Source organism: Aspergillus fijiensis, assembly GCF_003184825.1.
Source record: "Aspergillus fijiensis CBS 313.89 unplaced genomic scaffold BO72scaffold_92, whole genome shotgun sequence".
Taxonomy (NCBI): Eukaryota; Fungi; Ascomycota; class Eurotiomycetes; order Eurotiales; family Aspergillaceae; genus Aspergillus; species Aspergillus fijiensis.
In genome coordinates, this window is record NW_024469068.1 from 1 (window position 1) to 22,250 (window position 22,250).

General features: G+C 55.5%; 8 protein-coding genes across 8 annotated transcripts; 4 read left to right on the top strand and 4 right to left on the bottom strand.

The window, feature by feature from the left end:
• Positions 1-1,447: 1,447 nt before the first annotated feature.
• Positions 1,448-3,411, top strand: BO72DRAFT_309576 (Gfo/Idh/MocA family protein). The gene is made up of 3 exons (XM_040940495.1): positions 1,448-2,260; positions 2,319-2,477; positions 2,532-3,411. The coding sequence occupies exons 1-3, from the start codon at positions 1,675-1,677 to the stop codon at positions 2,924-2,926; spliced, it is 1,140 nt and encodes a 379-aa protein (XP_040795682.1). The 5' UTR covers positions 1,448-1,674; the 3' UTR covers positions 2,927-3,411.
• Positions 3,412-3,861: 450 nt separating this feature from the next.
• Positions 3,862-5,879, top strand: BO72DRAFT_309572 (uncharacterized protein). The gene is made up of 4 exons (XM_040940494.1): positions 3,862-4,695; positions 4,761-4,909; positions 4,971-5,036; positions 5,087-5,879. Exons 1-4 carry the CDS (start codon positions 3,963-3,965, stop codon positions 5,735-5,737), a joined length of 1,599 nt encoding a protein of 532 aa, XP_040795683.1. The 5' UTR covers positions 3,862-3,962; the 3' UTR covers positions 5,738-5,879.
• Positions 5,880-6,424: 545 nt separating this feature from the next.
• Positions 6,425-8,384, bottom strand: BO72DRAFT_309578 (alpha-keto acid decarboxylase family protein). Its single transcript, XM_040940496.1, has one exon. The coding sequence runs from the start codon at positions 8,282-8,284 to the stop codon at positions 6,572-6,574; it is 1,713 nt and encodes a 570-aa protein (XP_040795684.1). The 5' UTR covers positions 8,285-8,384; the 3' UTR covers positions 6,425-6,571.
• A 1,464-nt stretch (positions 8,385-9,848) lies between these two features.
• Positions 9,849-10,402, top strand: BO72DRAFT_501658 (uncharacterized protein; the record flags this gene model as incomplete). The annotated part of the gene is made up of 5 exons (XM_040949002.1): positions 9,849-9,875; positions 9,930-9,986; positions 10,065-10,080; positions 10,129-10,242; positions 10,317-10,402. 5 exons carry the CDS (start codon positions 9,849-9,851, stop codon positions 10,400-10,402), a joined length of 300 nt encoding a protein of 99 aa, XP_040795685.1.
• A 634-nt stretch (positions 10,403-11,036) lies between these two features.
• On the bottom strand, positions 11,037-12,279 carry BO72DRAFT_490330 (uncharacterized protein; the record flags this gene model as incomplete). The annotated part of the gene is made up of 6 exons (XM_040948130.1): positions 11,973-12,279; positions 11,874-11,910; positions 11,753-11,820; positions 11,322-11,695; positions 11,202-11,272; positions 11,037-11,135 (listed from the first exon to the last, which is right to left on the bottom strand). Coding segments are annotated over exons 1-6 (831 nt in total), but the record flags the coding sequence as incomplete, so codon positions are not given.
• Positions 12,280-14,277: 1,998 nt separating this feature from the next.
• On the top strand, positions 14,278-17,628 carry BO72DRAFT_441416 (acetyl-CoA synthetase-like protein; the record flags this gene model as incomplete). The annotated part of the gene is made up of 2 exons (XM_040943477.1): positions 14,278-17,076; positions 17,281-17,628. Exons 1-2 carry the CDS (start codon positions 14,581-14,583, stop codon positions 17,626-17,628), a joined length of 2,844 nt encoding a protein of 947 aa, XP_040795687.1. The 5' UTR covers positions 14,278-14,580.
• A 60-nt stretch (positions 17,629-17,688) lies between these two features.
• On the bottom strand, positions 17,689-19,385 carry BO72DRAFT_441419 (NAD(P)/FAD-dependent oxidoreductase). Its single transcript, XM_040943478.1, has 2 exons — positions 18,130-19,385; positions 17,689-18,030 (listed from the first exon to the last, which is right to left on the bottom strand). The coding sequence occupies exons 1-2, from the start codon at positions 19,254-19,256 to the stop codon at positions 17,847-17,849; spliced, it is 1,311 nt and encodes a 436-aa protein (XP_040795688.1). The 5' UTR covers positions 19,257-19,385; the 3' UTR covers positions 17,689-17,846.
• Positions 19,386-19,538: 153 nt separating this feature from the next.
• On the bottom strand, positions 19,539-21,935 carry BO72DRAFT_532504 (uncharacterized protein; the record flags this gene model as incomplete). Its single annotated transcript, XM_040950435.1, has 7 exons — positions 21,794-21,935; positions 21,619-21,730; positions 21,494-21,564; positions 21,292-21,435; positions 20,906-21,222; positions 19,951-20,855; positions 19,539-19,886 (listed from the first exon to the last, which is right to left on the bottom strand). The coding sequence occupies exons 1-7, from the start codon at positions 21,850-21,852 to the stop codon at positions 19,539-19,541; spliced, it is 1,956 nt and encodes a 651-aa protein (XP_040795689.1). The 5' UTR covers positions 21,853-21,935.
• Positions 21,936-22,250: the final 315 nt, after the last annotated feature.

Consider the following 22,250-nt stretch of genomic DNA (forward strand, 5'->3'; position numbering starts at 1 on the left):
CGAAGGAGAAGGAGAGACAGAGAGAGAGAGAGAGAGAGAGAGAGAGAGGCGAAACGGGACCGCAACAACAGGAGGTTGGAAGGAAACGCGACACCAAAGAGGAGGAGGAGGAGGAGGAGGAGGAAGGTGTATACGAGAGGAAAGAGGTTGATGGTTGATGCAGACAACTTTAGAGAAAAGAATATTGGTGAAAGTACGTAACTAGTGGCTCACGCAAAGGAGCTGAGTCAGGTAATAGATCCCAAATGGACGAAATGGAAGAAAGAGACGAAAGCTTCTGGGAAAAGCGGAATTTGGGGTAGGTAGTTAGAAGCGGAGGGAGGGAGAGGCAACCTTGAAGGAAGTAAGCGAAAGAGCCTGAGGCCGCCAGAAGATTCAAAGAAGATTCAACCCTGTTCGGTGCAGTCAGTCAGTGTTGATTCAGGTTCAACAGTCAGTCAGTCAGTCGCTGGAAGTGTAAGGAATCTTCTTTGGAGGCCACCGGCAGAATTCTGGTCACCGCCCCGGCAGTCGCTTGTTTGGGCCTGCCGCCCGGCAAGATCGGCGCGCTCATTGGATGATGGCATGCCGGCCGAGAAAATCTAGAACCTGGTCGGAGGGGCCTGGAGCTGGAGGCGACGGAACTCGTGGCTGGATGGGGTTAGTCTCGCCGTTGGGCACGCATCTGACTGGCTTGGTTGTTTTGCCCGGTTTTGCCCGGCTACCACACCCACCAATCACTGTCGACTTTATGGCTTCCATCCGGGTCTAGCCACTGCACCTGGTTTGGAAGCCTCAGGCATGACCGCCGTGGACATGGTAGGCCTCTGTCTGGCAGTTCTTGCTACTACTCTAGGTACTCATACAGGTACTCATAATGTATGGTGTATAATGTCGAGGTCAAGTTGGAAAGAAAGAGCCAGCCAGCCAGCCATTGATTGATACCTCAGGCTGGAATTCTCGCATCCTTCTACGCCTTTTCAAACCCATGCAAGCCGTCTACCTAGTACATTCCTGGGGACATCATATGGCCGTGCGCATTTGTCACTGCAGTGTCAGTGTTGTGTAACCTTAATCGGGCAAGCCACCGGCAAGCCACCGGCAAGCCACAATGATGTCACCTCCCAAGAGACCTTATCCGCAGGCCTGAGGCATCAAAGGCCACTAGGTATCAACACATGACCAAGTTACTGTAGTTACTGTGAATTACCTTACTTGTGTCTAATCAACAACCGCAAGCATCTTAACCTCTGTGACCTTGCTAAGGTTCTGATCATCCCTCAGCGAATGCCTCATGTTCATACTCATTTTAAATTAAGTCCCAACTTAAGGTTAATCGCACTCAATCCAAAGAATGTCTGAGTGAGCTCCGGCCCGTATCGACTCCCCCCCACTGGGGCTCACGGATCCTCGCCCTCAACTCATACTTCAACAGGATGGTGGCCTTCCATAACCACTAAGCCATGACCACTAAATATCTCACGCTGTCCAGTCTAACTTTGCCTACGTGACATCTTCTGCAGATTAAACAAAATGCTGATTGATAATCCAGCATCGGTCACGCCATTCCGATTGCGACTTTCGATTTCTAATCATGTTGCGGGCGGAGGATCTCCCCGCATTCTGCCAAAGAGTATATAATTGTTGCTGCAAAAGACACCTGAGCTCACCAAACAGACTGATGTAACTGGCATCATGTCGACTCGTACTGCAATCATCGGTCTCTCGTCCACCGCCACGACTTCCTGGGCTGCCAATGCGCATTTGCCGGGTCTGCGCCGGTCTTCGCGGTTCCAGATCGCCGCTCTCTGTAACAGTAGCCGGTTGGCCGCCGAAGCCGCCATCGCAGAATACGACTTGGATGCCAGTAGCGTCACTCCCTATGGCAGCCCGGGCGATTTGGCGGCGGATCGCACGATCGATCTCGTGATTTGCAGCACGCGAGTCGATCGGCACTATGAGACCGCGTTGCCCATGATTCAGGCGGGCAAATCGACCTACATTGAGTGGCCCATTGCCAGCAATCCGACCCACCTCGACGAGCTTCTCGCCGCCCGCCGCCGCAGTGGTGCTCAAGTCGCGGTGGGGCTCCAGAGTCGCTTTGCACCCCCCGTGCGTCGGATCCGAGACCTGCTCCAATCGGGTGAACTGGGTCGCTTGCTGAATACTGAGGTCCGCGCTTTTGGAGGGACCCTGGATCGTGAGTTTCTCCCGCCCGGATTGGCATATTTCGCCCAGCGCTCGGTCGGCGGGAACCCGATCACCATCGGCTTCGCTCATGGTACGTACCCTAAGAAAGGTGTCATGAGGCAAAACGTGCTAAGGAGACAACCGTCCAGTCATCGACTTTGTGCAATCGGTGGTCGGGGATGTGATCCCGGAGACCGACCACATTCAATTCCAGCTCCAGCGCCCGAGCATTCGTCTGCGCGAGCCCACCACAGGGTCGATCGTGGAGACTATCCGCTCCGATGTCCCTGATCTCCTCAGCCTCCATGGTAAGTGGCGCTTTCCAAGACATGGAACAGGGTCTACCTAACTAACCTCCATAGGACACTTGCCGGAATCAGCCCACGTGGCAGCCCAAGCTAGTCTAGTCGCCTACTTTAGTCGAGGCCAACCCTTCCCTGGGGACCCGCAGCTCACATGGACCTTGACCTTCGAGCAAGGTGCCGTTCGTCTCATCTCCCCCGCGGGTATTGTGCTGGGTGCAAACGCCTATGCGGAGCCTGTGACCATCTCGGTGCATCGCTTCGACACGGGTGAAGTGGAATCGGTTCCGTGGGCGTGGTCGCCCGAGCAGGAAGAGCTGCCTTTCAGTGCACGCTCCGTCCAGAGCTGCTTGGTGAGCTTGGCGGAAGGGGACTCAATTGGATATGTATCACTGGAACAGGCCGCTGCGCGGGCGCGGCAGATTGCACGCTGGCTTGACTCGTTTCCGGCATAATGATGTGTGAGAATGAGGGACGTAGATGCGCAGGTCCCATCGGATGTTAAATCACGGCGTGTATTGATGTTAAGATGTTCTATGTCAATGGACACTTGTCTCAAACCTGACGACTAATGGTGATAACCGAAGGCCATCAAATATGGAAAGTGATGGTGGTACAGTAGCTTGGGGTCAGTGGCGCTCGTGTCGGAGTAAGAGGAGGCCGAACACCTCGTGGGGGCCACCAGCCTGATACGGCTTTCACCTTCTGTCCACCACGCTTGGTGCCTTTATAGGGTCCTTTTTTTATCTGCAGGGTAGCTCATGATACCCCTGCTCCACAATAGAGTTCTTCGATGACTGACTGACCTTACTGAGGTTCTCTCTCCAATGAATCAGATTCCTCACAATCTTCGGTGCTGATCATCGTCTATCTTGAGCCGCAGGGGGTGGGGGCCATTGAGCCCGACAAGCTGCACGGTCGTCATCTTGTTTCGCGTTGAGAGGCTTTCGACAGGAGGCTATGAATGAATGAGAGAAATGGTCAATTGAACAAGAAGACCGAGCCTCGTGTTCAAGTGTTTGCCGCCCCTGACTTGTTCTGCACCTCGTACCTGCGGCGAAGTTAGGGTTCTGCGCGTCGACCGACCACAGCGTCGATCTAAATTTCTACCCCACTAGCTCAGGCGGTTATTAGTGGGTTCTCTTGGCGATGACTAGAGGAAGCACTTCTTTCTCCTCCTCTTCATCTCGAGCTAAAGTTTGTTTGGATATACTTCTTTCCAAACTTGTCACTCCGGTACCGGTCTGTTGTGCGAAAATTCCAATGCGAACAATCACAAAAAGCACCATACTTATTGATCAGATGCATGATAAAGGGTTCTGCAAGACTTATGCAGGAGACTCCGGGCCTTAAAGGAGAGGATTGGGGCCAGGTACGGATCCTGCGGTGGCAATGCCGTAGTGTCTGAAGTCGGCCCCAAGGATGAAACCACACGGCTGGCATAACAGGCTGAGAAGCAGAAACACCATGGTCGATTAGCTTTTCTACTACATGAAAAGGGACTATACTGTTGATCGAGGCGAGTACAAAGATGAACCCTGGCTATATAAGTCAGTGAAGACTGCTCTCCAGGATATCATCCCTCTCACCACAGCACCCGACGCTCTTTACTCCACACTCTTTATCCCACACTCTTTTGCAATCTCAAAGATGACACCACCCAAAGCAATCGCTCTCAGTCTGCTCCTCCTGAGCTCCTTGGCATCGGCGTCCGCCATACCCGTCCAAGCTCGTGCTGCGGCATCTTCCTCTACCGTAGCTTCGGCCTCATCGGCCCAAGCAACTTGCGGATGGACATACTTCCTGAACGTCGACAACTCTACCACCGACGATGACGACGCCGACGACGGGGAGGTTGATTCCAGCACTACCACCAGCAAGCGCGACGAGCACGAGCTGCACCAGCTCGCCCGTCGAGGCCGCACCACCAACAGCTACAACAACGGCAAGTGCGCTCTGGGGACGAAGATCTTCAAGCCGCAATACCCCGGGCCCGCGACCCTGGAGTCGATGCAGGGAAGCGCATTCCTCGGATACTATATCCCCAAGCTGGACCAGTGCCCGGCCGGGGCGGTCACCTACGATGTGATCACCGATAGTTCCGTGCTTACGGATACTGTTGCAGCGTACTGGGACTCGGCCAATACGGGCACAGGCCAGAAGTACATTGCCCTCGGGGCCAAGGTCTCACCCACCGATTCGTACATCAACGTTGACCATGTTTGTAAGTGTCCCTGGGCGGGTCGGTCTACGCTGTCGATCGTGCAGTAAGCTAACCGAGAATCCCAGACGAGTTGAAGATTGTCGATAGCTTCTTTTCGGCCATGATTGCCAAGTACAACTTCTGTAACAGCTTCAAGACTTTCTTCCTCACCCAGGATACGGAACACCCGACGGCGAATGGAGTCAAGAGCCGACTCCAGCGGCTCTACGGCATGGTGAGTGCTTCGCAGACTACATGGAAGAAGAAGGCAGCGCTTGCTAATGTGCTGCGTGCAGCTGCCCAGTAACACCTATCTGGACTTCGTCGCCATGGACAACCAGTTGAACAGCATGAAGGCACCCGTAAGTCAATCGCAATGCACATTACCCCGCTTGTATATTGAGGACTCTAGATGTTCGACGAGAACCTCAGCGGCATGCAAAGTCCCAAGGGCTCGACGAGCGAAGAGGAAGCCAACAACGCCCTCTCCATCATCAACACCATGGCCACGGTGATCTCGCTGCTCCGCGACAACAAGATCGCCGAGGTCTTCAAGACGACGAACAAGCGCATCTACGAGGCCTTCCTGGGAATTGACCAGCTCACCACTGGATGCAACGATCCGATCCCCGGCGAGGGCTGGGCCGACTCTTACTCGAGCTGGATGGAGGAGTTCCTCTCGACGCAGGCGACCTCGGTCTCCTCGCGGCTTGCCTCCATCTCGGGCCAGGTGACCCCCACCACCGACGCGTCCGGGCAGAAGAATGCCCTTGGTCAGGGTCTGGATGCCTTCAACGCCAAGTACCCTGCCGCCTCGTGGACTTGGGACGCCAAGCAGCTGCTGGACTTTTCGGCTCCCAGTGCCATTGCATTTGCTAAGCGTGGTGCTGAGAGCAGCGTCGCTGCCTGCACGCCTACCGCTTCGGTTTCTGCTTCGTCCAGTGCGGCGGTGGTTACGACCCATGCTGGATCCTCGGCTGTTGCGACGGGTGAGTTCTGTCCTGCACAACCCTACTTATACTGCTCTGCTAATGCATCACCGACCACCCAGCCTCACACATGAGCAATATCGTGACCTCCAAGGCGACCACGCACACCCCAGAGAGCGAGATCTCGAAGACCGTGCATGCCTCAACGACAGTGAAGTCGGAGACCTCCAAGCCGGTGACTACCCAGACAATCGAGACACCAGTCACCACCAAGCACTCCACCACCACCACCACCACCACCACCACCACCACCATCGAGGTTGCCCCCAGCTCGTCAGTCACCACCACTTCGACCACCTCGTCGTCGCATACCTCGTCCCCGACTACCTCATCCTCGACTTCGACTTCTTCTACCACCTCAGCTCCTTCTTCCACGACTTCTTCCGCCCCGTCCAGCACCACAACCACCACGACCATTTCGACCACCTCCACTACTTTGTCCACCACCACTACTACTTTGTCTACCACCACCACGACTACCACTACCTCCAGCAAGACTACCACCACCACCACCAAAACCACCACTACCACCGCCGCCGCGACCACCAAGGCGACCACGTGCAAGACGGCGTCCCAGTGCCCCAAATGTGGTCTCTTCTCCAAGGGCAAGTGCAGCGGAGGGTAGGTTCATCACCGGCTATTATCACTACCAGAAGCAGAAGCTAACTATATCCATCAGTGTGTGCAAATGCTAGCCGAATCTAAGGGAATTTCGACACGATGAAGGGAGACTGCTAATCAAGACGGATGTACGCACCCCATTACATTCTTGTGGACATAAATCGGTAGACTTTCATTCCTGCCTGTGCCAGCGTGTATTATTAGCTTATCTTCTCCACATTCCTTCTTCTAAAGAAACTGAGAGATCTTGAGGTAAACAACAACAGTATCAGTAGTATGTTGCTAGATCAGGCCTTCTCCGCGGCAATCTGCTTCTCCAGAATCACCCTCAACAGCCCCTCCACGTCCTCCTTCTCCATGAAGACCTCCACCCACCGCAAGCCTGTCCCATTCTGGATGGCATCCTGCTGCAGCACCGCGTCCAGCTCTTCCCAGTTGTTGGCGGTGAAGCTGTTCCGGGCGCCGTGGCCGTCCTCCGCCCCGAAGAAGTCCGCCGCCAGGTGGTGCCGCCACCGGGCCACGTCGTTGTACGCCTGCTTCCGGCCGTGGATCGCCCGCTCGATCGTGTACCCCTCGTTGTTGAGCAGGAAGATCACCACGTCCAGCTTCTCGCGGATGATCGTGCTCAGTTCCTGGACGGTCATCTGCAGACTGCCGTCGCCGATGAAGAGGACGGCCCGCGTGGGCGTGTTCGGGTTCAACTCGCGTTGCGCCAGCGCCGCGCCCAGGGTGGCGGGTAGCATGTAGCCGATCGACAGCCAGGTGATGGCGCCGAACAGTCGCGTGCCCGTCGGCAGGGTGAAGTCCCGGCCGCCGTAGCTGGCGGTCCCGGTCTCCGTGAGGACGACGTCGCCTGGGCGGAGGAGGGAGTTGACACGCCGGTAGAAGTGTTTCTGGGTGATGCGGCCGGTCGGCGGGAGGGATTCGGTGGGGATCACGGTCTTCTGGGGCGGATTGGTGGGCTTCGAGATGCGACCGAAGTCGAGGCTCTGCACTAGGCGCGTGACGAAGGCGGGCGACAGGTCGCGGTAGGTGTCGTCGCCAATGCGCACGGCCTTGTCGGTGAAGGTGATGGAGGTGGCGGGGTTGGGGAGGGTCTGGAAGCCTAATGTGTTGGTGTCGGTTGCGTGCAGCCCAAACTCGAGGATCAGGTCCGCCTGGTCGAAGTAGGTCTTGTGCTTGGGGTCGCCCAGGCGGCCGGCGTAGTTGCCGTAGACGTTTGGTTGGTGTTCGTCCACTAGGCCTTTGCCGGAGACGGTCGTGAAGGTTGGCCAGGAGGTCTGGCGCACGAGATTGTTGATTTCATCCAGGATGCCAATGGCACGACTCTCGCCGTCGACAAGAATCAGAGGCTGTTTGGCCGTGTAAACACGGTCGGCGATGCGGGTGAGGACGGTACTCTCTTGCGCAGTGGTCGGGGCAGCCGGACGCTGGATGTTGGTGGTAAGATTGGCGGCCGACACCAGTACGCCGGGCATGTCGTCCGGGATCTCGATGTAAACGGGACGGTTGTGGATCAGAGCTTGCTGCAGCACCGTGTCAATCTGCTCGGGCACGGTGCGAGGATCATTGAGATTGGTCTGGGCAATAGTGACGTGGGCGTGCATGGCGGCAAAGCGGCGGTACTCGCCGTCGGCAAAGGTGTGATGTACCAGGGCGCGAGACTCCTGGGATGGCCGAGGAGGTGTACCCACAATGTGGACTACAGGCGCTCTTTCTGCGTATGCGCCGGCAATCCCATTGATGGCGGACAACTCTCCGACTCCAAAAGTGGTGATCATGGCGGACAAGCCGGCCAAACGCGCGTATCCATCGGCTGCATAGGCGGCGTTGAGCTCATTGCAAGTTCCTACCCAGTGTAGCCCCGAGGGTTCGACATAGTCCAGCAAGCGCAGGTTGTAGTCGCCGGGGACGCCGAAGATGGACTTGACCCCGAGCTGCTGTAGTCGGGTGAAGAGATAGTCCGCTAAGGTGACGGTTTCGCTATCGGATTTGGTCATGGTGACGATATGAGGGCGAGGTGTAAGATTGCTAGAGAAGAGGAGAAATGAAGGGAGAAATGAGAGAGGGGAAGGAGGGGGTATGGAAGGACCTTAAATTGAGGCAAGTTGGAGATGGAGAACAATGCCGATGGGCCGAAGCCACGCGATCTTATCGCCGATAACGAGGGGGGGTGGGGTTGAGTCCACCAAGATAACAATCAGGGCTGGGAGAGTAGGCAGGATACAGCCTGTGGAAAGTACCAGATAGTCGCCACTTGTAAGTAGTATTTCACTGAATTCTCCAGGACTTCAGATGAAATGACACTGGTGTTGACAAGGTGAAGGTGAAGAGAAGATGGACGGTGGAAGGTGGGAAATTGGAGGCGAAAGCGTAGAAACCGGGAGCTTCCCCGCTCAGGCTCAACCGCGGCAGTTTCCCATTGGAGCAGGCGGTATCCAGCCCACGCTTATCGTCGTTCTTTATCGGTCCGCTCTTGCTATCACGTGCTTTCTTCCTCTGACCGCAACTACCCGAGGCCACCCGTTCTGCCTACCGCCTTTTCTACCGTCCTGAGAGTCTCCCATCCCTCTCTGGTTCTGCCGTGATAATCTTTCTCCCCTCACCTCCGAGATCTCCCTCAACACTACTTACCTACGTTTCCACTCCTTCCATTCTTACGTGCTAGATGCAGATTGCTTAGCTGTCTAGCTGGCTTCATGCAGCCAAACTGAGACAATGCAAACATTCAATATCCACCCCCCCCCCCCCCCGGCTATTGAGATCATATGTCTTCAAGAGGGCAATCCTACTCCCTTCTCCCATCGACGCGTCGGCAATCGGGGAAAGACATACTGCAGGACTCTGTGATGGACCATGCCAATCCTGGTCGGTACCAAAGTGATGTGCAGAGCTGATCCTGACGTGGTCGAATACTATGGCCAGCTGATCGGCGGAGAAGCGCCAACTACATGCTACTATGTACTATTTAGTGACTAATGCATGGGATCGGACTGCCGATCGAATCCTCAGCCCTCCTCGATTTCCGATCCGCTTCATCTCACAGCCTCTCAGCCTAGGCGAGATCAACAAACCTGATGAGGGTTTCAAAGAACAATCGTGTTGCTGCTTGTCTGTCATGCACTGCTGATCCCACTGAGGGGGGCCACGTAGACTCCATGCCTGAAATTTAGATAAGCTGCTAAGCTTCATGGTCTGGTCTGCGGGGTCATTTGGAGCTCTGGTGAATCACAGACAGCATGCTCCCCTGCACGTCGAGTCAATGCATCACAACTAGATGTACACTATGGGCGCGGTAGGATCGGCAATTGGGACAAAGAGACGGAGCTGAACTCCTCGAGTCGCAATGCACCATCAGTGTCGGAAATGGAAGTTCCGATTCTAGACCATGGACGGGTGTCTTGGTTGTTGCGCCTTAGGACTATAGTATGAACGCACGAAGCGAGGTCTATAAGAAGGGTTCACATCTCGGGGCTTGGAGCACATCACAAGCATAAACTCCCAAGTTCTACCAGACCTACAATCCGAATCCACATTTCAACGTCCAACTCTTGTATCCACACCATGTCTGACAAGGAAGAAGTCAAATGGGTATGCCTGGGCCTTCGTCACCTCTAACAGAACTGTAGTTGACCGATCACGCAGGATGCCTACTACTCCTCGGGCTTCCTCCAGACTCTGCTCGAAATATTTCATGCTCACGTATGTCTTTTCCCTCGCGCATTATCCTCGACAAGATTGCCCCGCATACTGACCACTGAATTTCACGCGAGCAGAAAGAGAAGAACACGGGCACGTAGTGCTCTTCACACATGCGACAGCTGCAGCTAACCTTTCTGAGTAGGCAATTTCGACCTCGGCCAGATCACCAAGCATGTATACAAGGGCGATAAAGAGGAGGCCAAGAAGTTTCTCAAAATTTGTGATGCCAACGCAGATGGCAAAGTGGACTTTGGCGGTAAGTCTTCCCATATGATAATCAATATCTTGCTGTATCTGTCGAAACGTCATGTTCTGACTGGCATGGTCCAGAATTCCTTCAAGCCTTGCTGGACGAGGACGCAAAACAAAACTACAAGAACGCGCTAGTCTTGTATTATCCTTCGGATACCGCCTAAAGACAACGTGTATCCCAACTGCCAATTTTACCTGCTATATAACATCTCGAATGGGAGCACTTACGGGCTTTTGTGGTATATCTTAAGGTTGTTGCGTATGAGCACGATCGTAGAGAAAATACTGCAACCTTTCAACTATTCATTCACCTGCCATTAGTTCGGAATCTCGTCCTACATCGAACATGCTTCTGTCGACACTTGCATGCTCCTGATAATGTATCCCTAGGCAGCGGTAGCCTAGTTGATCCTTCTTCCATCTGTTTACTAATCTTTATCTATCTTTCCCTTTCCCTCGTCTCTAGCTGGACCAATTTATGACTGATTAAGAAATTATGATTTGTCCCCGAAATCAGCTACGAGACTGTCCAAGAGAGTATGAGACGTGCTTAGAAGAATTCTCTCAATGTACAACGAAGATTACCATGACACTTGCTTACTGAAACCGAACGACATCAAACCTCCTCCCGTTCGCTGGCAGTGCTCGAGTTGGTCAAGCGGGAGCTGTCGATGCGGATCACCGTGGTGGAGTGGATGCTCGGCTTCTGCTCCATACTCTTCGTCTTTGACCGGTCCGAGGAAGGCAAGGAGAAGGCATTCTTGCGCCAGGACAGATTCTTGCTCCACTCGGGGCGGGGCAGCATGGTGAAGAGGGGCCGCATGTTGGAGAGACAGGCGGCGGTGATCCCCATCATGGGCTCGATACACGTCCAGACACTTGCAGTAACTTGGTCGTCTGTTACCTGGTTAGTAGGGGATAGAGTTGTTAGGATTCCATTAGAGGGGATGGAGGGTAGCTGACAGGTGATATCGCCTCCTGCCTCCGAAAGCTGGATCATCACCACCAGCCGCACGATGTCGAAGGCAAGGGTTCTGCAGGGGTCAGTTCTGGTGCCGCGCAGGAAGATATAAGATGACGTACGTGGTACCAATCAGGAAAATGCCCGACAGCATGACTTTCTGCGATCGAGGGACTTGCAGGTTCCAGACGGCTTTCATCGGCAACACGAGAATGATTGCGTCAGTCAAGATGTTGGGGATTTGAAGACCGTAGTAGAATTGGGCCAGGTTGATGCAGCCTCCCGGGAGATTGGGCTCCCACAGCTTCTTGAAAGGCATGCAGGTCACTGCCCCAATGAGGCAAACCCCAAAACACCAGAGAATCACGATGCATGCGACCACGTTCGAGGCTTGCATCATCGGACGAATGGAGAAGATTCGTTTGTAGAGCGCGAGGATGGAGAGTTTCACAAAGGTGATGCACAAGGTGTACAGGAATGTGCCGGTCGATAAGGTCTATTGACATTTTGGTCAGGGCGTTGATTCAGATCATGTCAGAACAAGGGGAATGACCTTCATGTAGACCACGAGTTGGTCCGGAGATACGTAGATGATGTGGGTTCCCAGGCCGTTGTACAGAACTAGTTCCACATCAGCAAGCGATCCAACCGGAAATCCCACCTTGTCGACATACGAACGACCCCTGCCACCGTAATACCATATTCAAAGACCTGGAAATAGTTGCTGGTCAGCATTAGGGAGATAAGGCCGCAGTTGACGCTTGGTTACTCACCAAGGCAACAATCATGAGGTAGTCATCCAAGAAGACCTTGGTGCGAGTGATACGCCGACACCACAGACGCAAAGCCACAGCCAGAGTTGAGACTACCAGCGCGAAACAACTGGCTGTGATCACCACATGCCGCAGGTTATCATGGTCGTATCCCTGCTCTCCCTGCGCGAGTGCACTCTTCATGATGTGGAGTCAGATATGGAGGATGAAGCGACAGTCAAGCAACAGGACGCAAAGCAGTACAGTAGTCCCCGGGCGTGTCAGGGGCCTGCTGGACATTAAAAGTATGGGCAGGCGTGGTATGAACGACCCCTCATTATGGTGTGGTGAGCTCGCTTAGATCGAAACCTGCTTCTTGCAAGTTGATATCACTTCGAGGCAGTCGCAAAGTTACGATAGCCATTGCTCCGCAATGCAATGATTATCTGGCGATAAGTACCGCCACCATGGCTCGACAGGAGAGATTGGTCACGCCGATGCGGTCACTGCTGCAGCACACGGAATTGTCATGCTGTGATCTGTCAGGAATATAATCTACCTGGAACTCCTTGCCGAAACTAAATGCAGTCGATTCCCGCCGAGGATCGGCGATCCCAGCACTGCATCGGGTTTGCGCATACGGATATATCAGATTCTGCGAGAAGAGACGCAACGGGACCGATCATCACGATGAACCAATCAATCTCGATGATCGCAGGGCGTGCAGTTGTCAGCGATATTACATCCTGAGCTTGGTGAGTTGAGACTCGCTTGGACATGTAGAGCCAATGACTTTTCCTACCCATCCAGTTAGGGTTCCCTTTCCCCCGCGTTTGAAACCTATCTACTCTAAAGAAAGCTCCCCCGGAATGTACGGTAATCGTATAGATCATCGTGGCACAACCCCTGCATGGGCCTTGACGGCTGCCCTGAGACTCTTCATGTCCATTCATCTCCAATGTGGTAGTTTCATGCAAGGGATGGCTGACTGACTGGCGTTTCCTGGAATTCATTGTCGAGGTTGGCACCTGTTCCTGGCATGATCGCCCATTCTTATTTCGACAGTACTGAAACAGGAAAAGGGGAAGGAAGATAGTTCCGAGAAGCAGCAGTGAATTGGTGCTTTGCTTGCTGTTACCGAGCTTGGGGATGAGGCTCTTCACTCTTTCCTGGAAGCTGATCTGAACTCCTTCCAAGACGCAGATCCAGTCCATCATGGATTGACCACACGTCTCTACCCCCTATTGCTACATCTAGAAATCTTTTCGATGGCCAGTTCGACCAGTCCTCCCCAGTTCTCCCCGTCGGATTCCCAGATGTGTGGTTCGATAGGCTGATCGTTTGCGTCAATAGTTGACCGAACTTTCGATTTTGAAGAACATGAACGACTGCAGCAGAAAGATCATGTTGCCGACCGAAAAGAATCAGGTTTTGAGATTGCAATCCTCCCAAGAACTGGCGTCAACAGGAAACTGCTTTGAAGCATGCATGTCTTTGTGACGATCAAGACACAAACAGCCCAGTTTCAGCGCCGGGTCTCTGGAGCATTGAGTTGCCAAGAAGGCTCATGACAGGCGAAAAGAAATGTCACCTACCCAGGTTTTTCAAGCACGGTCCAGCATTCGCACCTCTTCGAGCTCCCTCCAAGTCTCCGGGGTGTCAGATATCTCTAGAATATAGGGTTCTTGCTTGGAAATACACGGGAGGCGAACCATGGGTGTTCGTGAGATCGAGCCCGACGACATGCGCCTTCGTCGTCACCACCCGAACTCTGATCCGAAAACATCTTTCTCCAGGTGGTGCCTTTTCCACGATATCTTGCTAGATCAGGCAAGAGATCTTGTTTACCAGAAACTCAGAGGGCTACAGCCCGCCTAGCTGGAGTGAATTTATGATCCCTGAGATGCCACTCCAGCTCGTTCCCTAAACCTCAATCGCAAGACGACAGCGAGAGACACCCACATACGAGATGACCGGCGAGAATGATTCACTGAAGCCCACTTCGGCCAATTGGCCCTGCACCTTGCCACTGTTTGATTTCAGTCAAGTGCCTACGCGGCGGCTGCTACCGGAATATCCCACACACGAAGCTCAGATCTTCCTACCCAGTGGAACGGTGGCTGCCTTCCGTTCTCTGGTGCGCCAGATGGGTGCTACCGAGTTCCATGGTCACTTAGCGATACTGCAAGCCCTTTTGGCACGGCTCCTGGAAATCCGTGAGGGCTGCATCGGAGTCGCAGAGCCTCGACGTGGAGGGCGAAAAGAAGTCCAACCGCTTTCCCATTGCTTCAACATCGCACCTCAAGACACAGTTAACGAGGTCATCCACCGAGCCTGTCAGACTACCCTGGAAGTCCTGAAGTATGGGCCTGGGAGGGTGAACGATCTTCTCTGCCTTTATTCAAGGTCACACTCGACTCCTGAGCACCCTCTATTTCAGGTGCAACTGATCTATCAAGATCACCATGCTGGCAACCTCTCTAATATTTCTATCCAAGGTGATGCTGCAGCTCCCTGCGATCTCGTAATATACCTGACCCAGCAGCCTGATGGAACTGCCAGCATCACCCTTCGCTCTCCAACTTATTTGTACTCACACGAAAGTCTACATTTCCTCCTACGAGCTTACATGCGCCTCTTCGAGTCTTGTGTAAGAGATCCGCAAATGCCAATTGCACAGCAGCGTTTATACGACGAGAACGACGTTATGGCCGGGCTGATTTTCGGGAGAGGGCCCCGTCTGGATATCACCGATCCGGCCACAATTTCGAAGCGAATCGAGCAAATGTCGATCGCGAGCCCTGGAGTGGTTGCCGTCAAGGATGCGGACGGGAACAGCTTCACATACAAGCAGATGCAGCAGCACATTCAACGCGCAGCAGCCGTCCTTCGCATGAATGGGGTTCAAGCCCAGGGCTATGTCGCCGTATGTTGCGAACCGACCCTACATTCCGTCTGTCATCTCTTGGCGATATGGCGCATCAATGCCATATATGTACCGCTCGATCCGCAGAATCCCTTCTCTCGACTCCAACTGATTTTGGACGACTGCCAACCCGCAGCGATCATATACCACGCCCCAACTGAATCGGTCATCCGGCGACTGAATCTCCATTCAAGTACTCCGGTCTCCATCGCCGAGATTGGCCTTGCCCAAACCCAGGCGTATCCGGACGTGTCCCAGTGCGAATCTGCAGCTTGTGTTCTTTATACTAGCGGATCCACCGGAACTCCCAAGGGAATCCTGCTCACGCATGCCAATCTGCTGCATCAGATTCTGGGGGTGCGCCATCGGTTTCAGATAGGCTGTGAAATTGCGCTCCAACAAAGCTCACTTGGATTCGATGTCTCTCTCGATCAGATGCTTCAGCCTCTGGTGGGGGGCGGCTCATTGATTGTTGCCCCGCGCCGTCTACGTGGAGATGCTATTGCGCTTTCTCGGCTGATGCTGGCCGAGAACGTCACCTACACTTACGCCACACCGTCGGAATATATGATGTTGCTGCGGTACGGATCGGATGCTCTGCACCAGCTGTCCTCCTGGAAAACTGCCTTTGTGGGAGGTGAAGCTTTGCCACGACATCTCATTGAGTTATTCCACGCCCTGCGGCGACCTGCCTTGCGGCTCATCAATCGGTATGGACCAACCGAGATCTCGATTTCGAGCTCATGTCTTGCGATCGATACTTTCGGTCCTGCCTGCATCGATCTGCAACCCATCAGTGTCGGGTGGTCCCTGCCCAACTACTCGACATACATCATCGACCTCGATGGTGCGCCACTGCCCGTAGGGTTCACTGGGGAGATTGTCGTCAGTGGTCCGGGAGTGGCCAGGGGATATCTACACAAAGATGCCCTGACCAAGCAGAGATTCCGACCGGATCCTTTCGTGGACTCCCCAGACAAGAGTCGCGGTTGCACCATGTATCGGACCGGTGATAAAGGCCGTCTGCTCCCTACTGGGGAGCTTGTGTATCTCGGACGCATCGACGGCGATCATCAAGTCAAGCTGCGTGGCTACCGCATCGAACTTGACGACATTGCCAACACGATTCTGAACTCTGCAGAAGGACGGCTCGCAGAGGCCGTGGTCTCTGTGCGCGGCTTGCACGACGCCGAAGGGGATCGTCGCTTTCTGACGGCGTTTGTCGTCCCTGTCTGCACGCAGGAACTCGCGGCCGTGAACGAGATGCTGCAGTTCCTCGACGAGCTCGTTGCCAATCTTCCACTGCCGCCGTACATGATACCTCAAGTCATCGTCCCAGTCGATGGCCTGCCCCGAAGCCCTAATGGCAAGCTAGATCGACGGGCAGTCGACCAACTACCATTGCCCTCCGAGAGGCAGCATGCCATATCTCCTACGATTTCAGATTCCGAACGCTTCGTCATCTGGATCTGGGAGCAGTGCTTGGATCAATCCGCCCAGACGGCCGTCTGGAGTTCTACGACGGACTTTTTCCAGGCTGGGGGAAACTCCTTGTTGATGGTGAAGGTGCAAGCTTTCTTCCAGCAACACCTGAAGCGATTGATCCCTTTGTCTACGCTCTTCCAGTCCAGCACGATAGAAGACATGGCCGCGTTGCTGACCGGTGCGCCAACTCCGCCACCCGAGTTCAACATTGACTGGGAGCAGGAAACCCTGCCCGGGCTGGAAGAGAAGTACATCTGCGACGGGAGGAGCCCCCAGCTCGGTCCTCACCACGCAGAGGGATGCATCGAGGTGTGTCTGACCGGCGCAACCGGGTTTCTCGGCTCTGCACTCCTGCGATGCCTGGCGGCGGACCCTCACGTGGCGCGCATTCATTGCATCCATCGCCTTACGCCGCCGTCGGTCGCATCCGCCGCGGCCACGGCCAAGGTGGTCCGCTACAAGGGGGATCTCACAGCGCCCAGACTGGGTCTCGACCGGGTGTGTTGGCAGGAGCTGGCTTCGCGAGTCGACCTGATCATCCACAACGGCGCCGACGTCTCGTTCTTGAAGTCGTACCGGTCCCTACACCCGGCCAACGTGCAGTCCACCCGCCACCTCGCCTGCATGGCCCTACGGCGTCAAATCCCGCTCCACTTCGTCTCCACAGCCGATGTGGCCCAGTTGACCGACCTGGACTCCCTACCCCCTCAGTCGGTGGCGCACTGCCTGCCTCCCGCGGATGGTGCAGACAGCGGCTACGTGGCTTCGAAGTGGGCGAGCGAGGTCTATCTGGAGAAGTGCGCGGCTCGGTTCCAGCTCCCCTGCGCCATCCATCGGCCGACCAACATCGTCGGTGAAGGCATGCACGGCACCGATTTCATGCAGGGTCTCATCCAGTGGTCCTTGCGCACACTCCAGCTCCCAGCCCTCCCCCACTGGACGGGGTTCTTCGACTTTGTGTCCGTCACGGACGTGGCGGCGGAGATCACGAAGGCCGCTTTGCGGAGCCCGGAGGACCGAGGCAAACGCCCCGAGATGAACGAGTCGCCCACCTTCCATCATCACGCCAGCACCACCCCGGTACCCGTGGCTCGGTTTCGGGAGTTCCTGGAAGAACGCTTCCGTGCGCCCCTGCGGACGGTGGACGCAGATACTTGGTTAGAGCAAGCGCGTAAAGAAGGCTTGTCCGGTCTACTGGAGAGCGTGGTGGCTGCGACGCTCACAGACCCTAAACCACATCGTATGCCTCGCATGCTGCGCGAGTAATTGGTTTCGTATCCGTACTGGAGGGCTGTGGAAGAAATTGGAAAGAAAAAAAGTGTATTTGTCTAGGAAATGTCAACGCTGGTTAGGGAGGTGGTGCTTGCTGTACAATTGCGACCGTGATTTCTACAGATTCGGCATGCAAAGACCCATTCATTCCCCGATGTCTGGCCGTCTTGTTTGTCTCGTTCGTCATTCGTGTCATGTCCACCATTCAGGATCTACAAGCGCGCCCGTTCCTCGGGCGTCAAGCGACGGCGAGGCGGTCCACCGCGACTGCCGTCTCCCGAGGCGATGGGTTGAGGCGCCACAGGCCACGCCCATTTCTGGCGCTGCTCCGCCGACGCAGTCAGCTCCAGGCTGTCGGCGACGTAGCGACCCAGGACGGGGAGGAACTTGAAGGCACTGTTGGTGATGGTGGTGATTAGCAGCTGAGTTCCTCATCCGGGACCATACTTGCTGTGGGTGTTCCGGGAGCATTCAAGGGTTAGGAGAGATACGTACTGGCCACTTCCGCCCGTCGCGACGAACAAACCCTCATAGTCGGGGTGGTAGTCGACGATGAAGTCGCCCTTGGGGGTGTCGCTGTACCAGCACAGTCGGCGCTGGACGAAGGGCCGGTCCTTGAACCGGGGCAGCCACAGCTCCAGGCCCTCGCGCAGCGCCTTCTCGGCATCCGGGGGCAGGTAGCCGCCCTGGCGGGCCAGCGTCGGGGCCGAGTAGGCGCTCGGGTTCTGCGGCTTGGCCTCGTTGGTGCGCTCGTAGCCGAACCCGTGGCGCGCGATCTTCAGCAGGTGGGTCCCCGGCGTCGGGGGGAAGGTGAACCACCCGGTGCTCAGGTCCAGGATCACGGGGCAGCGGTTGTTGTCGAGCTCGCGGGCCTCGTCGGCCGTGAGCTGCAGGAAGGCTACGGGCTGGGCGACCGAGACGGAGCGGCCGGTCATCTCCAGCAGATGCGGGGTCCAGGCGCCCGTCGACACCATGACCAGGTCGGCGGCGATGCTCTCGCCGCTGGCCGTGCGCACGCCGGTCACCCGCTTCTTGCCGGTCGTCGCGGGGGTGGTCTGCGTCAGGAAGTCGGTGACGGTGCCTTGGGGTCCGGCGCGGAACGAGACGCCGGCCCGCGTGCAGTTGCGCGCCAGGTGGCCGATGCTGAGCTCGGCGTTGGCCCAGCCGGAATCCATGTTGACGTAGCCGCTGGCCTGCGAGAGATCGCCGTGGATGCCGGGGTACTGCTGGCGGATCTCGGCGCCCTGGAAGGACAGGAGATTGGCGGCCTTGCCGCCCAGCTGCTCCATGTTCTGCTTCGACTGGGCGATGTACTCGTGCTCGCCGCTGCCTTGCGTCTGCGTGCACATCAGGCCGCTCTGGTAGAAGTACGGGGCGTACTCGCCGTGCCAGCCGTTCTGCAGGGCGTCCAGCGCCATGCGGGCGTAGAAGACATCGGCATAGTCGGCGCGGATGATGCGCGAGACGTCGACACTGGAGCCATCGGGCACCGGGGCCAGATGCCGGTCCAAGACGGTGATGTTGGTGTAACCCCGACGCGTCAATTCCAGGGCTGTGGACAGACCGAAGACGCCTGCGCCGACAATCACAATCGCGGCCGATTTGGAAGGGGGGATAGCCATTTTTCCGGATAGAATGGGAGAATGATCAGCTGTGCTTGTCTCTGAAGGCGAAGATCATCCAGGAAGGGCAGTGTATTATATAGACAGCCTGGAGGGCGTGGCATGTTGCCAGAAAGGGGAGAATTTTTCAGGTCCGAAGGTCGGCCACATCGAAAGCTTGGCGGGAGGAGTGGGCACGGCATTATTATTATCAGTGCAATCCGTCCCCACTCCTACACCGGCCCGGCTGGGAAGAATGCGGAGGGGCTCCATTCTGTACGTAAACAAAATAAAATAATATGCTTACAACTCCCCGTGGCAGTCGGAAGGCAGCTGCGATGGACCCTGGCCGAAGTATGGTACATCAAGCAGACTGAAAAAATCGCTGTTCATCCACTCCGACGACGAAGCCAGCACTTCATCCTCGCCTCCCAGTGAGGCCCGGTTCGGTGGGGACTCGCGCAACGGCACCAGGTATTGCGTGGCGATCTGCTGGCCACCAGGCACAAATGCTAGATGGGACTCCTCCACACTGCTATGAGGTGAGTTCGGGTCCAGCAAATCCCACATCGTCGACCATTTGAAAGGCGGAATGCCACTCGCGCCAGTGCTGTGTCCCGACAGACTTTGCAGATACGCAAGCTTGTCTACCTATTCAACTCAATTAAAATAAAAAAAGATAAAAAAAAATCAAGAAACGGATAAGAAATCTCACCATTCCAGCAATGTGTGGCCATCGGGTCGCTAGATCTGTCAGAAAGCGTTGGCATTGCTCGAAATCCTCCCGTGCCCGGTCGGCGATGGCTTTCTCACTCGCAAACTGGAACATCCAGTGGATAGACGCAGCGGTCGCCACAAGTTGAGCCAGAAACGGGTCGTTGATCTCAATCCCATGCTTCTCCCACGTTCGGATCAAGCGCGTGGGCCAACCCGAGTGAAGCAGGGCTTGGTCTATGGTTTGTTGGAGGAAGGATGGCGGTTGGAACTTGGACGATGCACGTCGCACATGAGTGACATGGAACAGAGGATGATGCAAGAGGGCTTGGCCCGCGTGGAATGCCACCTGCAAATAAAGCCAGGCCGTCCAGTACTCCTTGTGCTGCAGCAGTTCGCTGGAGGTGATGGTGTGGAAGCCGACGTTCCGATATCGGTGCAGCTGCGAGATCCCCGTCTCGAACTCGTAATACTGCGCAACCAGCGTGTGATGGCGCGAGGCGGCGATCCAGGGGTCATCGGTTGGATTAGCCAGGCGCTGTCGCAGGTACCCCAGAACTTCATACCACAGCCCAGTCACTTGGAGGCAGTATGCCTGTATTCCCAGGTCGGCAGCACTGCTGGCAAAGGCATTAGGCACAGAGCCGTCGTCGTTCGCCATGAGCGAGCGGGGCCGTGGGGGGCTGACAGGATACCCTACTCGTCCCAGCGGATAGCTGTCGATGTGCAAGAGACTCGGGCCGGGGGCGAAGACTCTCTCAAGAATAAACACACTCCAGCAACATCGCCTCTGATCATCTCGCGTCGACGCATATTCTGTAGCAGACCCTGCGCCGGCGGGGGACACACAAAGGACCAATCTAGCCGCGATCCCAGCATCCATCCAGACTCGTGCGTGTCGGCCAGCTAAGGAAGTCAGCATGGCTCGTTAGTTCAGGTCACATAGAGGACCTCACCAGCAACATCGCTCAAGGTCATAAGGCATAATGCTTGCAATACTGGCACCGATGGGGTGCCTTCCGCAGCCAGTTGAATGACGGTGGGACGAGCGGAGCGGAAGTACAGCTCGATGGCTTGCGCTTTTGCGTCACCGTAGAAAGGTAGCTCCACGAAAAGCAAGGTGAGCGCCAAGAAAGCTTGCAGGAGGAACTCGGGATAGTGTCGGATCTGAGCGGAGAGTCTCTCTTTGTCGAAGAGAGGAAGCGGTTGGCTATGTACCCTCTCTATGTACACGTTCACTAGCTGAGCCAGGGCTTCTGGTGGTGGATACAGGCTGTTCCGAGAATTGAATTGGGTTTCAGAATGCGAAGTAGAAGAATCAAGGGGAACCAATTAGACGTACCATCGGGATGGGTCGAAAGACTGGGCCTGTGAGATACCGGGGGTAGACGCTGAGGTTTCCGTTTGGCTCTGCAAGATCCTGTGCAGAAATGGTTGAGCCTGTGGGGAAGGCATGGCGTCTTGTGGTGCACGATCCGTCAGGGTCCTGTTTCCACATGGTCAGTTTAGCCAGGCAGGCGAAGAGACTCGAGCCAATCACGTACTGAAAGAATCCATCGATGCGTTCCAGACGCGATTCTAGCCGTCGAAGCCGCTCCCGCGTCTCTTGTCGGGACTGTAGCATGTAGAATATCAGAGTCTATTAGATAGTGTCAAGGGAGACGCTTACCTCGGACGAACGAGTGGGTGGGTCACTACTCCGCCCGTACGTGCATCTCTGATTCAAACGTCGACAGAAGGAACATATTGGTCTTTCGCCAGGACATTTGGTCTTCTTCTTCCTACCGATACCGGGGGGTGAGTTATGAATGAGGTCATCCCAATGGAAGTGCCGGGAGTCTTACCGACAAGGTTCACAAGCCTGCCGGGCGCGTGGCTCAGGAGTGAGGAGAGGACTAGCCATAACTGTGGCGGTGATGAAGAAAAATCAAGGGCTAGAAGGGGAATGTCTTGTGAACAGGAGAAAGGATTGTGCTGGAATGAAACTTCGCCTGCCCAGTAGTCCAGACTACCTTAAGGTACACCTGCCCTTGTGAAGCATGGGGGATTGCGACAGCCAATGGCAGGAGGGACCGTCTTCCGCTCATGTGACAACTCCTAATCAGAGAATTTGAGTCCCGCTCACGTGCCCGGCTGACCGTCCGGTGGCCAGAGCTACTATCGATATGCCATCAAGAGGGACAAAAAAGCAATTTGGTCGACGAAGGTGGGAGGGATCATGTGGATTGGGAAACAATTTACTAGCATTGAGGCAGGTTTTGGTCAAAAAGCGGAGGATCAAGAAGGAGAGTGCGGGTGCCC

Bases quoted from the DNA above. Each gene is read 5' to 3' on its own strand.
- BO72DRAFT_309576 (XM_040940495.1), top strand. From the start codon at position 1,675: ATGTCGACTCGTACTGCAATCATCGGTCTCTCGTCCACCGCCACGACT. The intron at 2,261-2,318 runs GTACGTACCCTA...ACAACCGTCCAG, and splicing joins CACCATCGGCTTCGCTCATG to TCATCGACTTTGTGCAATCG. The intron at 2,478-2,531 runs GTAAGTGGCGCT...TAACCTCCATAG, and splicing joins TGATCTCCTCAGCCTCCATG to GACACTTGCCGGAATCAGCC.
- BO72DRAFT_309572 (XM_040940494.1), top strand. From the start codon at position 3,963: ATGAAAAGGGACTATACTGTTGATCGAGGCGAGTACAAAGATGAACCC. The intron at 4,696-4,760 runs GTAAGTGTCCCT...CGAGAATCCCAG, and splicing joins CATCAACGTTGACCATGTTT to ACGAGTTGAAGATTGTCGAT. The intron at 5,037-5,086 runs GTAAGTCAATCG...TGAGGACTCTAG, and splicing joins TGAACAGCATGAAGGCACCC to ATGTTCGACGAGAACCTCAG.
- BO72DRAFT_309578 (XM_040940496.1), bottom strand. From the start codon at position 8,284: ATGACCAAATCCGATAGCGAAACCGTCACCTTAGCGGACTATCTCTTC.
- BO72DRAFT_441419 (XM_040943478.1), bottom strand. From the start codon at position 19,256: ATGGCTATCCCCCCTTCCAAATCGGCCGCGATTGTGATTGTCGGCGCA. The intron at 18,031-18,129 runs GTACGTATCTCT...CATCACCAACAG, and splicing joins GCGACGGGCGGAAGTGGCCA to TGCCTTCAAGTTCCTCCCCG.